At 41.0% G+C, this 21580-nt stretch overlaps 1 protein-coding gene across 1 annotated transcript in view; it reads right to left on the bottom strand.

Moving 5' to 3' along the window:
• LOC130211213 (CD166 antigen homolog A-like) overlaps positions 1-14125 on the bottom strand; it is a 30936-nt gene extending 16811 nt beyond the window's left edge. The window contains exon 1 of the mRNA XM_056441942.1: positions 13889-14125. Within this exon, the coding sequence (XP_056297917.1) occupies positions 13889-13949 (61 nt within the window). The 5' untranslated portion in view covers positions 13950-14125. The remainder of the gene's footprint in view (positions 1-13888) is intronic.
• Positions 14126-21580: the final 7455 nt, after the last annotated feature.

The raw sequence follows: 21580 nt of genomic DNA, 5'->3' as shown, positions 1-21580 counted from the left end.
AAGAAATACCATGTTGTTATCTTTCAGATCATACATCCTTGATGTTCAATGCAGGGTTTAAAGAGCCTCAAAACACAATTTTTAATCATCTTATTTCTACGACTGATGGGGTCTCACACATGATAACAATATTTTAATAGTTAAATTCAGTTTTGGTTATTTCACGAGAGATTTTTTTCATTCGAATTTGATCGCCGGTTTGAAGTGGGTGGGCTTAGTTGGAAAATGGGATGTCACACACCTCTGAGCACCAATCACAATGCAGCGATATCTGAATCAAAATGTGATAATATATCAGAGATTAATAAACTGAGTTGTTCTTTTTTTGAGGATTGCATAGCAGGAGTCCATTTAAGAGAGGCTTGAGTGCACAGAACATCTTATCTTGTTTGCTTTTCACCTCTGCGCTTTCCTACAATTCCCAGAATACCTGCTGACAATCCCTAAACAACAGGTGAAAACATTCAGCTGTGGGTTAGTCGTGTGTAGGCAAGGACAATAAGAGCGCTAGAATAATAATCCCAAAGGAAGCAACGAGTCCTGCTCTGCAGCTCAGAAACACAGGATGTCTTGTGACCAAATTGCATTCTGGTCCATTAAGAAGTCCAAGTAACGTATCGCTTTATCGTCCGCATTGGTATAAGTAGTGGGGAAACAATTTGATTCTGAAAGACTGGTATCAAAAATGAGTGTTTCCTGTAGATGTATTTTGAAGTGAAGTTTAACATTTGATTCAGGCTTCAGTGTAAAAATATGTCAACATCACGACATGTCTGTGTTTGACTCGTTATGCAAGGTAGTGAGAAAAATACAGTGCCAAGGACCCAAATAGACCTCAGACTGCCAGGTAGATTTCCAAGACCATGTCCCATAAGCTTCTCTGTTGGAGATATGCTCTCATACATTCAACACCACGCAGACAATACGTGCAATTGGAATTGCTGCCCTTGCTGTAGACTTACTCTAACTAACTTACATCAACTGGCATTCAGGCCTCGAAGCTGGATGAGAGACACAACTTAAATATTTACGGAATACACATAAATAGCTGCAAATATTTCAAGAACCTCTTGCATTTCCCCCTTTGATTAGCAAGAGATTTTGATATGATATTTTAAAAGGGAACCATTGTCAAGAGTTTTCAAAAAATGATGTTCAAGTTCCTTTCGATAACGGTCTCACTCCGACAGCTACGATGCCGACAGCACAATCAAAGCCTACAATTTGGCTTTGATTTGGCTTAAATTCTTCTACAAAACTTCAGCAAAGCATTAAAGAGAGCTAATATCTAGGGGGAAAGTTTCTGTTGGTGCTGGAAGCAAGGGCAGCATAAATAAATGTTACCATAAGGCTCAAGAACATATCTATATACAGTACAATTCGGAGAGAAAACACATTTTAGTGCATCTTTTGAAAATAATCTAAAGCTTTGTGTATGCCAGTATCACAGAGCCATTTTGTTAAACTTTTCACTGAGCGAGACAGATGGGAAAGATAAAAGTACATTACAAGAAGGGTGATTATCACTCTAAATGACTTGCCATAAGGTTTCCTAGAAATTGATCTTGTGGCACGATCATTAGTCTTTGAAACACTCTCCTCTTTACACTCGACCACACAAGCCTTCGTAAAAAACCCTCTTAAAAAATGTCATAAATTGCGTAAGCAGATGAGCTGCACAAGTCCCCACTCTTAAGACAGCAGGCTGCTGCCAGAGTGATCGGGTGCTAAGTGCACTCAGAAATCACATCCATTATATCTTGAATTATGTATTTGAAGGGCGTAGGCCAGGGGACCGGAGGGGAGAAGTGCTTGTGAGGTGCCTGTGGGCAGATCATAGAGCTCCCAGTCCTGACTCTTACCGTCCGCGAACAACTCCCATTAGCAGCGTGCCATTAAAGGCAACATTAGACCATTAACAAAGCGCAACCACAACGCTTACTACTTATCCATTAACCCTTCCTAATGCAATGCGGTGCCTAACATTTTCGCAATTACTTCATTTTCCTGTCTCAGGAAGAGCGGACAACCCACCGACGGCTCTGGGCTATGAATGAACAAGATTCATTTTCAAATTCCCCAACAGTACCCAAGACTATAGGGGAAGCTAATGGATTCCCATGTCTCGGAGATAATGACAGTGCTTCTCAGGTAGGAATTTAAACAACTCTTCCTCTGCAAGGGGATTGCAGAATCAAATATACTGTGTCTTTATGTTGATATACAAACAAATACGTGTAATTATCTGCCTTTCTTTGATGAAAGGGAACAGAATTCAACTGACATTCAATACTCTTTTCAATTCAATACATGAAAGCATCAAAAAAAGGATGTGTATCAAATTTGTGTATGAATGTATTTCAGTTGCTGCTTTTGTGTACAGGACATCAAAGATGGAGCCTAATGACTTCCAATCCAGTCAATTTAGACATGTGATTAGAAAACCACTCATTTGTTTTTAATTACTGCTGAGTCATGTAAATGTGATAACTTTCTCAGATGCCAAAGAGGCTTCAAACTTTACTATGCACAAGCAATATTTAATTTGTCCTGCTCGCCTATTCCTAATGATAGGCTTGCATCCACATGCAACAACTCTGCCTGTAATCACAGAGGCTTTGAATCAAAGTTTATCTTGTGGTTACTTAAACACTTCTAAGACTTTTTTGAAAAAAAGTTGAGCTCTTAAATACAAAGTTTTTTTTAAAAAGTGCACAATCTTGGTGAGTCTTTAACAATGTTCCAGCCACACAGATACAGCACATTTTACAATAGTTTTTAAAATAAAAAAACATATTCCATCAACTGCAGCTTGGATTCATTTTAGCGTATTCAACTATACCCACAACATTTTAGTTGCATCTGAGTTTAGCCTAAAAACGGTATATGATCACATGGTTTAATGGATTCCAATTGTTTATAATTTTAAAAGGTGGACATTATGAGGCACAGGTCAATGAACAGAGAGGGAAGAAATATATTTTCAGCCAATTACAATCACAGACCCTTTTCCTCCAGCAATCACTGGGATGTATAATCAACCTACTTAAATCTTAAAAATGTAGTCACACTGATAATGAAATAAACGTTTACAGCATAATAAAATAAATGTTAGGGTTAAAGCAATGTAGCACACGGTGTGATGTTCCAGATGGAGCCTTGAAAAGTGAGTAATGCTCTTCACTAATGAATAAAGTACCCATTGAATTTCTGACGAGTTTGAATTGATACTCATAAATCGAAGTCCATTAAGTGAATCCTCAAGTTGTTCTCTACCGTGTGCGGCTCCAAGGAATAATAGGCAGTTTAAAAATATTCCTGACACATTCAAAACAACAATCAAGTTTCAGTTTTATGCATACACTCCATAAACCTGGTAGTAGCCTCGCTTGCCTGAAGCAATTGAGGCTACCAGAGCAGGACTGACTTCCAGGATGTCCGATTATAGATCGGACATCGTTTTGTAATCAGTTGTATTCATAGCCTTTAGGGTCCTCGGCACTAACGTCATGCAGAAAAAGAGAAACTGGCATGATTAATCCATTACAAATGTAATCCATCCACAGAAATTAAATAGTCAAACATGTTTGCTATATTCTGTCAATTATCAAGCCATTTTGTATTAAATTGTTCACTTGTTACAGTCCTAGCTCACTACAAATCCTCTTGCACAACATTGGTGACTAATGAAGATTTTGGAGATTAATAAAATACTTTATTTACTATTATTTGGTTGTTTGGTCCATGAAAGAGATCGGTGAAAATACCGACCACAATTTCTAATAGGCCAAGGAAACGAAATGTCTTGTTTTGTCTGGTCCGAAATATATTTATTTTACTGTGATATAAAAGAGAAAGATACAAAGCAGCACATTGACATTTGAGAGGGTTGAACTACAGACTGGTTGGCATTTGACGAGTTGCTAATTGTTTCAGCTCTTAATTGTATAATTCAGTCGTTTATAAAAGGTAAACATTTTCAACACGACCGCTACTTTGCTCTGTTTTATATCATTGCAAACTAATTATCTTAATTATTTTGGACTGTAACACATGTTACTTTGTAATGTGATGGGCATTTCTACTTTATTTGCTGAATCTGAAATGATAATGATAGTTAGTTTCAGCCAAGACCCATGCCAAACCCTCATGTTCAAGACATTATATATACAAAGAGACAAAGCACTCCAGGAGGGTAAATTTAATCATCCACTGCCCCATCAGACTAATGCATACTGGTAGAAAAATATGTAGAATTATCTATTGTTTATTTTTTATATTACCCTAGATAGCAGCTACACATTCAACTATTTACCCCAAATGCAATACACTTCATGTTCAAGTACTTGCATGTCTGTCTCCACCATAAATGCTCCGTATTCTGTAAAAGTGGCCCCGCCCTATTCTTGCCCCTTCGACGCCATAACGAGGAAATCCATTGAACATCTGCGGCACATTGGGCCTGAGGGAGCACTTGTGTTTTCTATTATACTATCTGTATGTCCATATTACAGTCGCAGGTGCCTGAGGATACCAATCAAACCCACTGCCACAACAAAGCCCCTGTTGAAGGTAAAGGCAGCCTTGTCCACACAGCCGAGCTGGCCACATGCCACACACAGCCCTGCCCAGAGCCCATCACTTCTCTACGTGGGAAAACAAGAATGCACCCACTCATTGATCTTAAAGTGCTTCATTAGACACCGCATGAGCCATGGACAAATATTTTCTTCAACACAAAATGGATGTTTAGTGGAAATATGTGCAATGATTGTAGTATTGTCTCAATGTAATGCACAGCACCTACTTTGCCGTATCAATAATACATGTTGTGTTACGCTGTAAACAACTAAATATATTACCAGGTAGATATTTTCTTTTGTTCAGCAGATGGCTTGTGTAGCTTCCGTCACTGGTAATTGCCATGGCGAGGCTGATACTTCCCCATTCGTTGAGCGAAGAGTCATGTAGGCTGTTGTGCACTCATAATGGCAGACCTGACCTTCTAACCCTCCGCTGTGAAACAGAGCAGGCAACGCTCTCCATTCCAATAAGCCAAACAGCCTGGTTGGTATAAAGAGGGCATGACGGTTTCAAAGTGTGCCCTGCTTTAGCTTCTGACTGCGGGGGGGTCCTAAAGCCACTGCTGGCTAAACAGAGCAGAGAGCGATGGGAAGAATACATGCAATGCAGATAATACATACAAAGGATTATGTACCTGCTTGCACATCAAATCTGTGGGGTTTCACATGTAATAGCCATGGACCAACGTCTGCTTTGATGGGAGAACGGTGAAAGGCTGAAGATTAACATGTGCTGTCCCACCTTTGAGTCTCTCCATGACTTTTGTTCCTGTGGAATTCGATGACCACTCACAGTTTATGTCAATTCACATATGTCCCCGTCGTGTTGGGTAGGCGGGTCCTTTAAGGCATAATAATTTCATTAGGAGTGGCTGTTGCAATTTCTTTTTCCATTTTGACGAGAAGCAATACATCAGCGTAAGTGCTTTTAACCATCAAGCCTGGCATTGCACATCTTATAACGCTCCCACTTTGTGGTACATCCAGAACAAGAGCAGAAGAAGAAGCCCTGCAGATCTAACCGATTGTATGAGCAGCACACAAACACCACACTTTACACAAAATCTGTCAATGAGAACCTCTGAAACATATCTACAAAATATCTACAGTATGGCCGAGTGAGCTCGGGGGTACAAATCTCCATGGGATGCTCTGCACAGACTATCCGCCTTCAAGCGAGCTGAGTCAACACGCTGTTCAGAAGGTTCTCTGGAGCAACGAGCTGATTCGACTGCAGGGTCAGATCAAAATGCAGAAGCTCGGAGCAACGGCTTCTCTGAAAGTACGGAAAGGGCTATAAATTGTAATAGAACAAAAGAATCACTGATAAATAAGGATATTTGCTGTGTTGTTAAAAAAAAAAATGAAGCAATAGTTGTAGAAACTACACATATTTGGAAGTACGCCATACAAAAATATTCCTAGCAGCAAGGCGCTACAGATGGCAATGTCGGCTACCACTTTGTTCCCCTTCGTGCTTCTTTAGATCACAATTTTTATACATCCGAGACTTTAATTACCAAATCCTACAAGAATAACGTCTTTCTCGTCAAACTCATCTGCACGAATTCGCAAAGGTTAGCATGCTAAATGGTTGGACTACGACGGTGAACATGATCAACATCAGAATGATAACATTAACACTGGGAGCATGTTAGCATGCTGTGTATAGTCTTGTTTTCTAGCTCACGAGAACTTCTCAGCAGAAGGAAAAAATGATGTAGAAACCGAGCAAGAGAGAAAATCACATCTAAAAACTAACTTTCTTAGCGGCCTACTCTAATGTTAATATTAAGAACATGCATATTCGCAGATGTAATGACCTGAGTTATGAAAATCCATGACTGAGGACAATAACACATATATTCATTCAAGCATATCACATAAAATAGCACCCTGAGCAGAAAGGTGACAATTATTCCAAACCCAGTGGGAGATATTATTGGGTTAACAAATGACAAACAGTGGCTGTGATATGCTTTTGCTTTGGCGTGTCTGTTTATGTTGGCTCTGTTTTTACAGGAGCGTGCTGTGACAATGAGAGCGGTAATCCTGAGATTTTGACACTCACATTGACCCTTAGTTTCTATGTTGCTGTGACCAGGCCCTTGCACAGAATTAAATGAAATCTCCATCATTATATGAGCAAATGATGTGTCATCTTTTCTTGTTTCCACGACATGTAAGTGGGGGGAAATTAATGGCAGCATAATGGGTTATGGCATCTTCATTACTCAAAATGAAACCCTGCAATGGCCATTTAACAATGTCCTCACTCTAGACAAGACAGGCACTGTAATAAAGCAACTTGATATGGCACGAGCCTCAGGCTGCTTGTTAGTATGCTCTTAAACGCGCCTGCTTCTTCTTCTGCGACCACTTTGCCGTCAACACAGAGAGCCATGCATGGTTTTTTCCTGTGCCAAGAGTCTAAGTCATTACAAAGGTTGATGTTTAAAACGCACCAGTGGGATGTGTAATGCAGAGATTCTCCCCAGGAACACAAGGCTACTTGATCTCTTAAGACGTCCTGTTAGGACATTAAATATTTCATCTAATTAACAGAAAAGCATCTCTTCACCTTGCCTGTAATGTCTGGCAGTGGAACAGGTGAATACTGAAGAGTAAACATGTTCTCTGAGGCATTTGTGGGTCAAGAATACTACAATACTGCTGTTTGTCTCTTACTTTTAGGTTAGTATTTTAACTGTTTCGCTTAAGGATAAACAGTATATTACATAATTAGTTTAAAGTAATACATTATTATTTAAATGGCCTATCCCTTATTTTTGGATATATGTTCTGCACACAATTTTTGGTAAATAATTTAGGTCAATTAAATGAGTGTCTCTTAAAGGGCCAGTGTGTATAATTTGTATTATTAGTGGTGAGCCCGCAGTTTGCCCCCAACTAAATCTGTGTGTGCCAAGCGTGTCGGAGAACGGATACAAAACAGACAAATGGCCCCCTCTCCAGAGCAGTCGTTGGTTTGTTCTTTCTAGGCTACTGTACAAACATGACGGTGCAACAAAGTGGACTCCGGGAAAAAAGGGCAAGGGCCCGCTCTGTATGAAGTTATAAACGGCTCAATCTGAGCTCACAAAAATACAACCATTCTTATTTTTAGGGGATCCAGAAAAACTAAAGATAACATGCTTATTGTACTATATTACATTCTTACCAAAAGAATGCCCTAAATGCTACACACTGACAGACTTTGAATCCATTTATTTCACTATTTTAACACTTGGTGTTCAGGCGTGTTTTAACAATGAACTCAGGTTGGTGGGAGCCAGCCTATTGGTGCAGCTTTACTCTTTTACTTGCTGGTTAATGTGACATTACAATTAATAAAGATCCGTATAGCATTAATTGGGAATCTACTGAACAAAGCAGCATGAAATTTAGTAAAAGAGTAAAGCTTTAGTTTAAAAAAAGATAAAGACCATTATAAGAAAAACACTTTGATTTTAAAATGCAATGGTGGCATCCAGCATATGAGAATATGATATGCTTGGGCTTTCCTCCCCTTTCCCATGAGCATATTCTAGACCTCCATAAAGGTTCAAGGGTGGTCCCAAGTGTATTGATATAGGGATGAACCAGAGAAGATGATCCAACGATTTAATCTTCTATCTTTTTCACACTTAGGCACTGTTCGTGACTAACAGACTGTCAGGCTTCTAATTCTGAATCTCCTTGAATGAGAACTCCTGTCTCCGGCAAGTTCAACCGAAGCAGTGTATAAGCAACGATAGCTTCGGGCACTCGCAGACTACCGCAGCAGTGTATGAGGGAAGAATGGTGCACATCAGCACAACACAAAGAAACCAGCTTTTAAAATGGCGAGAATGTGAATACCAAGGTCAAATGGAGACACAAGACTGTTCTGTTGAGTCCTGAAGGCTGTGTATGGGAACAGCGCAATGTATCATAAATGAAAAATTGCGAAACAGCGTCTGAATGAATAGAGAATTCTCAGTAGTGTGAACAAGCTTTTGGCCTGACAGAGGATGACTCAGAAATGAATGGAAGATAAAAGTCTGTGTCATTTTGTTAGTTGGCCCCCGGCTCCAAATGGATGTTTCACCTTTTGTACAAAAGATCTGTCAACCTTGCCTGACTTCCTTGAACCTCAGACTAAGTCAAAATAAAGGCTGAATACACAAGCAATCTCCTGTCTTGCCACTTGAGTCTCATAAATAGGATATTATGATTTAATGGAAGTGGAGGCATACATAAACGAACCCCCATCATAGGTCAGTAAGAGCCCCTGCTGCTGATAATCTGCTGTGGTGGCAAAAGTGTCTTTGTCTTTGCTTAATCTAGAAGATACATTGTAATGAGAAAAATGTGTTAATTAAATGTAATTCACAAAAAACAAAAGCCACATAAGCACCCACTCTCTGACTTTTCATACGCCCCTTTATGATATTCCTTAAATATTCTCTAAGGTCAAACGATTAACATCACAGTTAATGGAGAGCTTGCAAAGAATTCATTCAAACATAGCAATGACTCTCATGGAGAATTTGAACAAAGATCCAGGCCCTGCTGAAGATGGGTGTGGCCACAGGCTTTTGATATGGAGGAGAAACCCCCCACTCCACCCAGCCAGGTTGCACATGAGAAGTGCGGGGAGAGGCAGCCGTGACTCTGTGCCCTCTCCGAGGGGTGTGTGCTGTTCCATATTAATGACAAAGAGAGGAGCGGGAGCAAGAAATCACTATCATACACTCATTTGTTAAAAAGGAGCCAGCATCACAATACAGTCGGCGGGAGTCCACAGGAAATCCAGTGAAAGATGGGGGCTGCGTCAATGACAAAAGAGAGAAACAACCTCACTTTTTGTCCTCGAGACAAGGGCTGCCCAATCTCAGAGTGCTGTTGGGCTTTCACCAAAACCAAGGATACCTTCACGCATTTCAATAGGGGTATTCCTGCATAAAGAACGAAGCACTACTGCATAGCACAGTCATCCCTCTCCTGTTGTTAAGCCTTTCTTTATAGCTGAAACAATAGAACTCTGGTCCCACCCCTTGAATAACAAATAAAGCATTATTTTCCACGGCAGGGCGAGGAACCTGTCTGCACAATGAGAAAAGTGAGGAAATGGCAGAGAGTAAACTGAGATGTTAGTCTGTTTGCTAAAACACGACAACAACTCAGTTTAACCATGTAAATGCGCAGCGCGTATAAAAAGTGGACAAAGTGCGACTTTCAACCGGTCTTTCTTAACCTGGCTCAACAGCTGAAGAGGCCATTATAGCTGTGTTTATAAAACGTCAATATATCTCACAATCCGGTTCTAAATGTGGGGGAAACCAGTCACCAATGTGTAATTAAGATTCAATTGTTGCTGTTTGACTGATAATCATGTGCGTAAAACTATTACAGGCGAACAAAAAAACTTTTTCTCATTGAGGCATTGCCTCAGACTGATTGCTTTTGTCCCACTATTGATTTAATTTTCTCTTAGCAAGAGCACGTACACATTTCCCAGCTCAAGGAGTCCAGCAGAGAGTCAATTGCTCTCTCTGACATGTAGGAAACTTAGCATGTTCATGAGCTAGCTCATACTTCTCCACCGCAGTCTTACTACACCTAACATGAGACGTTTGGAGCCAATTAGTTTTAGAGCTTTAGCCATAAAACGACTAGTTCTAATCGGCAAAAACTGTAAGAATTTAGCTCAATGTGAGCAAACTGTTTTTAACAACTGCAAATATACAAGAACCCTAATGAGACAGCGGGGGCCTCTTCACGGCCCTAAAAACCTCCTCCACCTCCTCTGTGTCCTGGTGGATGTGTGTGTGTGTGTGGAGGGGGGTTTGGTGGCAAACAGACTTAAATAAATCACTACTACATGATTATATTCAACTGTATTAGCTCAGAATTAAAGTTGGTACCAATTGTACTCTTGTTGACACAATCTCGGACCATTTGTTTGTCTGTTTAATCCCAGATCTACAGTATATGACCATATGGTCCAGATGCATATATTATAAGCATAATTTCTCCGGGGACAAGCTGTTGCATCAGCTTAATTTATTGTAAAATGTATAACCCACAGATGTTTCATGTTACTGATCAACCCATATATCGAATTTCTGAGTGCACTAAAAACCCGCTCTTTGTTCTTGTGCAGGATCAAAGATTATGTAACAGCCATGTTTTAATTTCATCATAACGTATGTTTATTTTTAGTTGCACATCACCTTTAGCTTCCTCTTTATTTGTATTCATTAGTAATTTCAAAGCCGAAGCTACCATGTCAGTAGTTAATTAGGCTTGAGCCTCACATCCGCGCTATAAAGCAGCGCTGCCAGGGGTGCTAGTAGGAATCCGGCACCCCCTGATGGGAAGTGACACTGGGTTCCCCACCCTAATGCTGCTTTAATTTACAGTACGACTTCGCCTGTCTGAACGGGCCCCTCTTGTTTGAAGCCATGAAACTGTCCCCCTATTTTCTCCATCAACAGCCGCTTGTGCTTAAATTTTCCCGGATTTCATATTCTGATCAAGGCCTGAGGAAGACATAATGTTAATCTTGGTGAGTAATGAAATATGTCTCACTTCCCACTCAGTACTCATCAAAAACACAAGTAAGTGTACTGTGTGACGGAAGGGCAAAAAAAATCCACTTCACACCTTTTGTTCCACACACAGGACTGAGAGTCCTCACAGGGCTTTTTAAGAGACTAAGTGAGCTAACAAATGTGGGTTAAGCATCCAGTAGTGGAATGAGTTGTGTGTGGATCTCACATTTGGGGACTTTTTTAAGCATTTTAATTCCAAAAGTGAGAAATTATGGATTAATAGGAGCTTAGTTTCCTTTGTTCGTTTAAGATCTTCTGCACCCACAATCAAATCGTTCAATGCTGCAGATTTTAATACTACCTAATGTCTTTCCTCAATTATTCAGATAGTTAAACTTGATGACACCATTGTATTGTGTTCTGTAGCTAGCAATGAGCTAAATCGATGAACGAAGTGTTAAAGTGACAGCACCAAGATGCAGCATTTCTATTCAAAGTCTTGAATCGGCTGAGTTGCCATACTTCTCATGAATGCATTTGAATTGTGCATGAGGAGATACAAGACAAGTCACAAAGAAATCTCTTTTCAAAGAAGAAACATTCAGACGCAGTCTTCAGACTTCAAGAGGAAAGCGCCTATAAACAAGATGATACGTGCACACGCACACAAATACATAGTTGTACACAATCTCCCATGGAACACAAGTGTACAATTAAAGTTGTTCTTTCCTGTTGCATTAACATCACAACATTCACGAGGCAGGTCTGAACATAACCTAGTTAAAGATCAAAGAAAGGAGACCGACTCTATCTCAGGTGAAATTGGGTGACCCCCACAAGAGATTAGTCCATTAGCAAAAGGGAGAGCCCCACTCGCTTGACAAGTAATACCAGCTGTGACACCGAGAGCTGCCTGCCTGTTCAGGGGGGGCGAGGGTGGTGGTGGGGGAAGGGCGGAGACAAGGGAGTGAACAAAAAAACAGATGCATCTTTCTGACTATTTGTTCTCAGAGTTATTTAGAGCTCAGTTTTTCTATTCTATCCCGTTGTGGAAAAGGCTCGACCTTTACCGACAAAGCCCCGGGAGCTCTTCTTTTTTCATCAGTTCCAATATAATAAACATAGGCCTGTTTTTTATTTCAACCGTCAATGCTGATTTTATTGAAAATCCAAACTCAATAAAGGCTTTCAGTCAGATTTGTTTGCTCGCATTGAGCAAATTGAAGAATCACAAACATTGCTGTTTCGTAACCCGCTCAAGAGAACCCTTCAGTTTCAGCAAGACTGACCATCTGTTGTGTAGGCAAACACACACACACATGTTTTGGACATCACGCCAACTAAACACACAGCATTGTGGACGACCATAAAGCCTAACCTCATTATCAACTCAGGGCACTCCTCCTGTCTCCAGCACACAGCACTGCAGCGGCACAGCGGTGTAAAAACATCTTAAAAGGGACATTCATTTCCTCACAAATAAACCACCTGAGCCTGACTGATAGGTGCTGCATGGTGTTAATTTTCAACAACAGGGGCCTCTGGGGTGTGACGAGGTGGAAGAAGGGAGTACAGTTAGATCAACCTCTCCACCCCTCTCCGTTCCAAGGGAGTAGTGTACTTTGAGCTTCTGTGCAGCTTTGTTTAATGGCCTGGCTGAGTGAGCACATGGTGTTGCTACCTGTTGGCCTGACAGAGCAGACAACAAGAAGCCTGGAGAAAGGCTGAACCTCCTTCTGCATGTAAAATACCTAGGATAGAATTAGGACGAAGAGTTCTTTTAAAAAGCACACATAGTCCAATTTTGAAAAATCACCACTGAGTGGCAGGTTGCTGCATTTAAATCCTACCCAAATAACTGTATTTATTTGCTGTACTTTGGACGCATTCATGTCACTGTTCACATCCACAATGAATCCGATCCTGCATGTAATTACTTTTTCGAGAATGTCAGGAGCACTTTCCCCACAGCCAACATAATTCCAATAATTCAGACAGGATGTAACCAAGGCATCATTCTGCTCAACAGCCTACGTTCACAGAAATAAATGACAAAGATGAGGTATCATGACGACACCAGGGCATGAGCACATTTGTAGACTGACTGATGATGACTAACTCACTGCATGCCTCTCCCACCATGTAAGGGATCAACAAAAAAGGGTGGCACAATGGACAATATATCATCTCACATAAGCCACGTATACACAAGAAAAGTCACTTTTTTTAGATATGACCAGGAATGTACAGTAATAAAACATTTACGACCGTGAAGTAAGTAAAAAGAAACTGCTTGGTCTTATTTAACTTTTGTTATGCATTATTGACAATTAAATTTAGATTGTTTGAATATAATCTATCACAAGTGCCAAGCATACGAATGCCCACTGGAATATGTGGTTTATACGCAATAAACAACAATAAGATAATACTTTTTTCCCATGATTTTTTACAAAACAACCAGAAAGGGTTATCCTCGCATACATTCATACGCAAACCACGTCCACATAAATACACATGACTGGATACTTGCAACGAGTGAAATGAACAAGAAAATGAATTAGTGCTCTCTAACTTTAAAAAAAACAAGGGCGGCAATGCTCCACTGCTCCCACGGAAATCTGATCGATATACCTGGCTGAAGTTTTGGTGGCACGCAGGTGCTACTGCTGGGATTTCCCCCTCATGTGGACTATTCGCGGCTTTTGTGCACGGACGAACCCGCGTGAGCAGCACCGCTGCCCGGATACCGGGACAAAAGCTTACCTTGGCGGGGGAGCGTGGCCAAGAGGAGGGCACACACGCAGCTGGCGGACAACAAGTGCATCCTTGCGGCTCTCTCAGGTCCTCAGTCGGCTGCTTGTTTCAGAGGTTTGTTAAACCACTTGCTGGAGTTTTGTTGTTGTTGTTGTAAGGTGGATTAAACTCAAATGGTCCTCGCGAGCCCCTGTAGCTGGTCCTCAGTTCAGATATTTTTCTCTCAACGTGGCATGTGCTCGCCAATTCGCGCTCACATCAGTGCTGTGGGAACAGGTAATTGCATGGAGCGCACAGACGAGCAGGAGGGCGGGGGATACTTTCTGCAGCTCCGCCCCCCTCCCCACCCCTGCCTCCCTCCCTCCCTCGCCCCCATCCCTCCCTCTCTTTCCCCCTGCAGCTGCACCCCCAACACGACCCCTCCCTCCCCCCCCCTCTCCCCGCCAGCCTCCTCCCACACATGAGTGTACCTCCTCACCCCACCCCTTTTCGTAGCCCCACCCCCTTAGCCCCCCTTTACTCTTCCCTTTCACCCCCTTTACTCTCATCTTCAACTCCTCTTCCTTCCCCCACCCTTCTCCCTTTCCAACACAATATGCATTCAAGCACACACAACCACACACACAGGACCCCCCCCCCCACATAGACACATAGACAGTCTCACACACACACACACACACACACATACACAAGGGGAAAAACATTCAATCAAGCTGCACGTCAGACTTGTCTCATGCAGAATACCCAGAGGTACAATGAATACCCTAATCCTAAACATGCATTTAAAACTGAACTGCCATATAAGTGCATATTATTAGGACATGGTGCTTAGGGTCTGGAAAAGCACTTTACAAATAAAATGTATCCTTATTATTGCTATTATTATTATTTTTCTTTTTCTTCTTCTTATCATTATTATTATTTGTAGTAGGCCTAGTTGTACGTAGTAGCATGTATCTATCAGTAACTTGACAATAATGTTCTCAACGAAATGTACGAGAAGATCAGTCTGTCTATTAAATGTCAGATCCAATTTGATTTAGCATTCTTGCTTTTGGACAATTCATCAACTCTCAGATTACCTGTCAAGATTAGCTGAACAATTGCATTCCTTTCCAATTCAATGTCAGTTCAATGTCAAAAAGCTGTTCATGTCATCAAGATTAGATTTTTTTCTAGAAAAGTTGACATTTAGATTTTGTTTATTTTTTGAATTTGCTGTTTTTGTGATGAGCTTATCACAGTGAGAAATCTGCATCTGGCAAAGCAACTTGTATTCCTGACAGCCGTCACAGAAATGCAGTGAAGGATGAACAACATCGACATCGGAAGTGTAGAAAAAGTAGACGCCTGCCAAGACGGAGATTGACAGAAGCTGTAACTGCTACGTTCCACCTCTGCTGTCTCCAAGATGCTCTCACACACACACACGCACACACACACACACACACACACACACTTCCAAATGCATGCCCGTACAAACAAATACACACACATAGAAAGGTACACTTTCAGTCAACCCCCGCCTCAGACTTGAGGCAAGACACACAGCTCTGTGCCTCACAGGCAGAAGACAGCAGGTTCATGGTGAAGCAGGCTATAGGATGTGGGTCCAAGGTTAATTATAATGAGAACATTTCCACATCAATAATTTAGCTCTAATTAATTATTCAAGTCCTTGCTCATATCTCCTTAGTTTTCAATTATTTCAGACAGCACATCCAAGAGCAGTGCCGCAACAATTAATATCCATACATTAAATATGTTAATAATTAGGATTAATGGGAGTGCTTTGGCCCTTTTATGGCTCTGTATTATCTCACAGCTGTCTCTGCTCACTTGCATGTTGTGTCATGGTTTCAAGTCGTGGTTTCTCGTAAGATGACAAATAGACCGTGACTATAGATGAGGGCGTGTTTCTGTTCCACGCTCTTAAGCGGTCATAACAGTGACTGTCTCATCGAGTCCATTTCAGAAGTTGGTAAAAATAACAACGGAGCACGTAGAATGTCATTAAAACAACACTCAAATTAAATTATTTACCCCGATGCTGTAATTGCGTGATCATGCATGTCTAATCACAAAATGTGTGCGTACACGCACGATGTGTGTTGGGCTGGGGGAGGAAATATATTGGGGTGAAGAAGTAAGTATTTCTCACCCTGGGTGCGAAAGTCATGTAGGTCTTTGTTGGTTTGTGCAAATGGAGTGAGGGCACAGGCTGTGAGAACATTATGCAATTTGAATCAAGTTAAATAAAAAGCAATATTGTTTCCTGCCTCAGAGCACCGAGTGCAAAAGAGAACTACTTTGCTTTTTGTTCCACTCGGGTGAACGTGAATGAGACCGACTGATGAAGCGGCCCGGAGCGCGGCGTTAAATGGCCAAATCATAACTTCTTGGTCATAATTGGGATTTCAGGTGAGGCTGGTGGCGTGGAATTATTTATAACTCCTATTCACAAGCTTCGGAGAAGATGTTTCAAAATAATGAGATCCAACAAGCAACCTTTAAGCTTCTGAGTATTTATTCCTCCGCAGGAAGGAACAAGTCTGCAGGACGCTAAAGCACAAATGCACTTTGGTTTTTGGGCTCAGTTATATTCTCTTCCTCTCGAAGGTTCCAGTAACACACGGACATGCACATATACAGACAGTGACTATAAAAAGGGAGGGGTGAAAGGTGCATCAGAGGTTTTATGATTTCGTCATTGTATTATCACAATTGTGGAGCGAATGCTGCCTTATGAATAAATAGGCTACAAGTTGCTGGGTCCCAGAGGCAGATTCGCAAGCCGGAGGCCACAGGAGACAGATAAGAGAAGGGCTTGATGTGATGTAACAAAACAATGTGTGAGAGTGGAGGGCCCATAAATCATGTGATTTCTTGAAAAGTCTAACGATAATGAGGATAACGAGATGGAGAACAAGGGCCACAAAAAGGTTCTCGCCAGCATAAACACAACATACAAAATATAATATATGATATTCAAACCTGCAACAATTATAACGTGCAGTAATTTTTAAATCTATTACACTGATCAAGGACTACATATTGAAAGACACCAAGCAACGAAAAACAGAATCCCAAATCCAAAAACTTCAGGGGAATAAATGCAGCTGAAGCTCATGTTCACTCTGTATTCATAGGAGACCATTTTCAGTCCGTCCCCATGACTGGAGAAAGAGATTACACACAGACTAATGAATTACAATTCATCTTGTCAAATTGGAGAAACTGTAGCAGTTTTTTTTATTTGATGAAAGAATGAGCGCTCTTATTTTGACATCTTGTGACACGGCTCCTGCTGAGAGCATGGAAACAAACAACCCCCCGAAGCTGCGGACCCAGGCACTGAAAGTACATATCTTTGACATTCAGGGGATGCTGCAGACAGGAAATCTTTTTCTTCTTCTTCTTCTCCCTCACCGCAAGTGGCTCATGCTTCAGGTCTACACTGATAAACACAGCTGTGTTTCTAAAACAGTAAAAACTAGAATGGGCACTCGGTAGAGCGCATACCTTCGCATATCACATGATTGGGCATTGAATTATGAACATTTTGGCATTAGTTGCATGCCAATTGGACAAAAATGTATCGTGCTATGGTAAAAAAAGAGTTTGACCTTTCCATGACCTTGACCTTTGACCTGATTGATCCCAAAATCTAATCAAATGGTCCCCGGATAATAACCAATCATCCCACCAAATTTCATGCGATTCAAGAATATTTTGACCTTTCCATGACCTTGACCTTTGACCCGATCGATCCCAAAATCTAGTCAACTGGTCCCCGGATAATAAACAATCATCCCACCAAATTTCATGCGATTCGGTTCAATACTTTTTGAGTTCTGCGAAAGATTTTGACCTGTTCATGACCTTTGACCTTTGACCCGATCGATCCCAAAATCTAATCAACTGGTCCCCGGATAATAAACAATCATCCCACCAAATTTCATGCGATTCGGTTCAACACTTTTTGAGTTCTGCGAAAGATTTTGACCTATTCATGACCTTTGACCTTTGACCCGATCGATCCCAAAATCGAATCAACTGGTCCCCGGATAATAAACAATCATCCCACCAAATTTCATGCGATTCGGTTCAATACTTTTTGAGTTCTGCGAAATATTTTGACCTGTTCATGACCTTTGACCTTTGACCTTTGACCCGATCGATCCCAAAATCTAATCAACTGGTCCCCGGATAATAAACAATCATCCCACCAAATTTCATGCGATTCGGTTCGATACTTTTTGAGTTTTGCGAATAACACGCATACAAATAAATAAATAAATAAATAAACTAGAATGGGCACTCGGTAGAGCGCATACCTTCGCATATCACAAGATTGGGCATTGAATTATGAACATTTTGGCATTAGTTGCATGCCAATTGGACAAAAATGTATCGTGCTATGGTAAAAAAAGAGTTTGACCTTTCCATGACCTTGACCTTTGACCCGATTGATCCCAAAATCTAATCAAATGGTCCCCGGATAATAACCAATCATCCCACCAAATTTCATGCGATTCAAGAACATTTTGACCTGTTCATGACCTTTGACCTTGACCTTTGACCCGATCGATCCCAAAATCTAGTCAACTGGTCCCGGTATAATAAACAATCATCCCACCAAATTTCATGCGATTCGGTTCAATACTTTTTGAGTTCTGCAAAAGATTTTGACCTGTTGATGACCTTTGACCTTTGACCCGATCGATCCCAAAATCTAATCAACTGGTCCCCGGATAATAAACAATCATCCCACCAAATTTCATGCGATTCGGTTCAATACTTTTTGAGTTCTGCGAAAGATTTTGACCTGTTCATGACCTTTGACCTTTGACCCGATCGATCCCAAAATCTAATCAACTGGTCCCCGGATAATAAACAATCATCCCACCAAATTTCATGCGATTCGGTTCAATACTTTTTGAGTTCTGCGAAAGATTTTGACCTGTTCATGACCTTTGACCTTTGACCTTTGACCCGATCGATCCCAAAATCTAATCAACTGGTCCCCGGATAATAAACAATCATCCCACCAAATTTCATGTGATTCGGTTCAATACTTTTTGAGTTTTGCGAATAACACGCATACAAATAAATAAATAAATAAATAAATACACGGCGATCAAAACATAACCTTCCGGCATTTTCAATGCGAAGGTAATAAATACACGGCGATCAAAACATAACCTTCCGGCATTTTCAATGCGAAGGTAATCAGCTTTGTCAAAATAAATGGAACTAGAATGGGCACTCGGTAGAGCGCATACCTTCACATATCACAAGATTGGGCATTGAATTATGAACATTTTGGCATTAGTTGCATGCCAATTGGACAAAAATGTATCGTGCTATGGTAAAAAAAGAGTTTGACCTTTCCATGACCTTGACCTTGACCTTTGACCTGATTGATCCCAAAATCGAATCAAATGGTCCCCGGATAATAACCAATCATCCCACCAAATTTCATGCGATTCAAGAACATTTTGACCTGTTCATGACCTTTGACCTTGACCTTTGACCCGATCGATCCCAAAATCTAGTCAACTGGTCCCCGGATAATAAACAATCATCCCACCAAATTTCATGCGATTCGGTTCAATACTTTTTGAGTTCTGCGAAAGATTTTGACCTGTTCATGACCTTTGACCTTTGACCCGATCGATCCCAAAATCTAATCAACTGGTCCCGGGATAATAAACAATCATCCCACCAAATTTCATGCGATTCGGTTCAATACTTTGAGTTCTGCGAAAGATTTTGACCTGTTCATGACCTTTGACCTTTGACCCGATCGATCCCAAAATCTAATCAACTGGTCCCCGGATAATAAACAATCATCCCACCAAATTTCATGCGATTCGGTTCAATACTTTTTGAGTTCTGCGAAAGATTTTGACCTGTTCATGACCTTTGACCTTTGACCTTTGACCCGATCGATCCCAAAATCTAATCAACTGGTCCCCGGATAATAAACAATCATCCCACCAAATTTCATGCGATTCGGTTCAATACTTTTTGAGATTTGCGAATAACACGCATACAAATAAATAAATAAATAAATAAATAAATACACGGCGATCAAAACATAACCTTCCGGCATTTTCAATGCGAAGGTAACAAGAGCAGCAACCTGAGATGGCGTCGCAGCGTAGGTTACTGAACAGGATATTACTCATTTATAACCCTGTGGTGGTCAGCTCTCTTCCCCGATGTGTGTGTCATGTTATGTTCGCCCAGTTGAAGCAGCAAATATGGCGCATGATAATTTGGCTCTTCTGCTGGTGTTGTGAAAATCGAATTCCTCCCCAATCCCTTGGAGGTGTTGGCCACTTCACAACAGCTCCTGAGAGGCAGACAAGTGATTAGCCTCCCACAGATTGGGCTTCAGTAAACTGTGTCAAGCAGCGAACACAGTGACCCTGACATGTTCAGCATGGCCAAGGGAGGGGAAGATCCACTTAACGGCCAGTCCTGCGCCGGCCAGCAGCCACGATTTGGATCGATAATTGCTTCATTCGTTAATCTGATTGAGTGTGTGAGCAGCCTGCAGTCGATGCAGAGTTACCTCTCTTTCGGTGAGAAGCCTGTGTTTTATTGATTTCATTGTTCTCTGTATAGCCTAATTCCCCCCCCCCCCCCCGAATGATCCACACGTTTACAAAAAGAAAAAGAGAATGGACATCATGCCAAACTTCACTTGTATTAAAGTCGCTTCATAGAAACAACTTTTTGATAACAAAAGGTAAAACAAACAAGGACAACGAAAGGCAAGTCTTATGTTGCCAGATTGTTCTGTTGCTGGTTTAAAAGGGAAACGTTCATTAGCATGCACCGAATGTTCTGTTTGTGTCTAATCCTAAAACCGTTGTTGAATTTGAGTGGGAGCTAGATGTTGTGTGTGTATCACTATCCTTCAGGCCATATGTTTTCAGCTACTATGCAGGTACTTTAAATCTGCATTCACTAATAATATATTCTATGGTCATTTGGAGGGCAAATGAAATAAGCTGACATCCCCGTGACAAACATTGTCGTTGTAGTAGTTGCCTATTTCACAAGGTAGGCATTATTGGGGGCATTATTGCTCATTTAAAGTTGTGATTTCGGCCACCTGATTAATGTAAGTCCAAAATTCCATTTGATTTATCTCTATTTTGGTCTCCACCATATCTGGCTTTTTAAATCGTTGGCTGGCTTTTATATAATATATTATTTATCTTTCTTTCAAAGTTCTTTAGCATTGTATTGTCAAATCTATTAATACTGTAGTAGAACAGTAGTTGTACAAATGTATGAAAGTTTTGCACCATTGTTCTTCTGTGGTTTTGAGCCCATTAAGGCGTTGGAAATGAGCGTGTAAGATTCTTCAAATGATAAACTACATTATTGACTCCACTCTATCTTTGCATTGGTACTTTGATGTGTTGTCGGCGCTTAACCGGATGTCACACTGATGCAGTTTCTTAGTTCTTAATTAAATGTCTTTTCACCCTGTGTGTTTTATTTTGTTGTGTCTTGCGTGTCGTCACTTAATCCTGTCCTGTGGAACCGTGTTGCAGCACATCGGTGCAAATTTACCGAGACAAATTCCTTGTGAAACCATTGTGCTTCGTGAAAGAAAGCGATTCCTGCAGGCCCTGTATGGAAATATGCTCCAGAGAAAGTATTGGAAGAAAAGGAATT

This window comes from Pseudoliparis swirei, chromosome 20, assembly GCF_029220125.1.
Source record: "Pseudoliparis swirei isolate HS2019 ecotype Mariana Trench chromosome 20, NWPU_hadal_v1, whole genome shotgun sequence".
In the NCBI taxonomy this organism is placed as follows: domain Eukaryota; kingdom Metazoa; phylum Chordata; class Actinopteri; order Perciformes; family Liparidae; genus Pseudoliparis; species Pseudoliparis swirei.
Note: the sequence above shows the minus strand (reverse complement) of the source record. Positions and strands in the feature narration are given on the sequence as shown.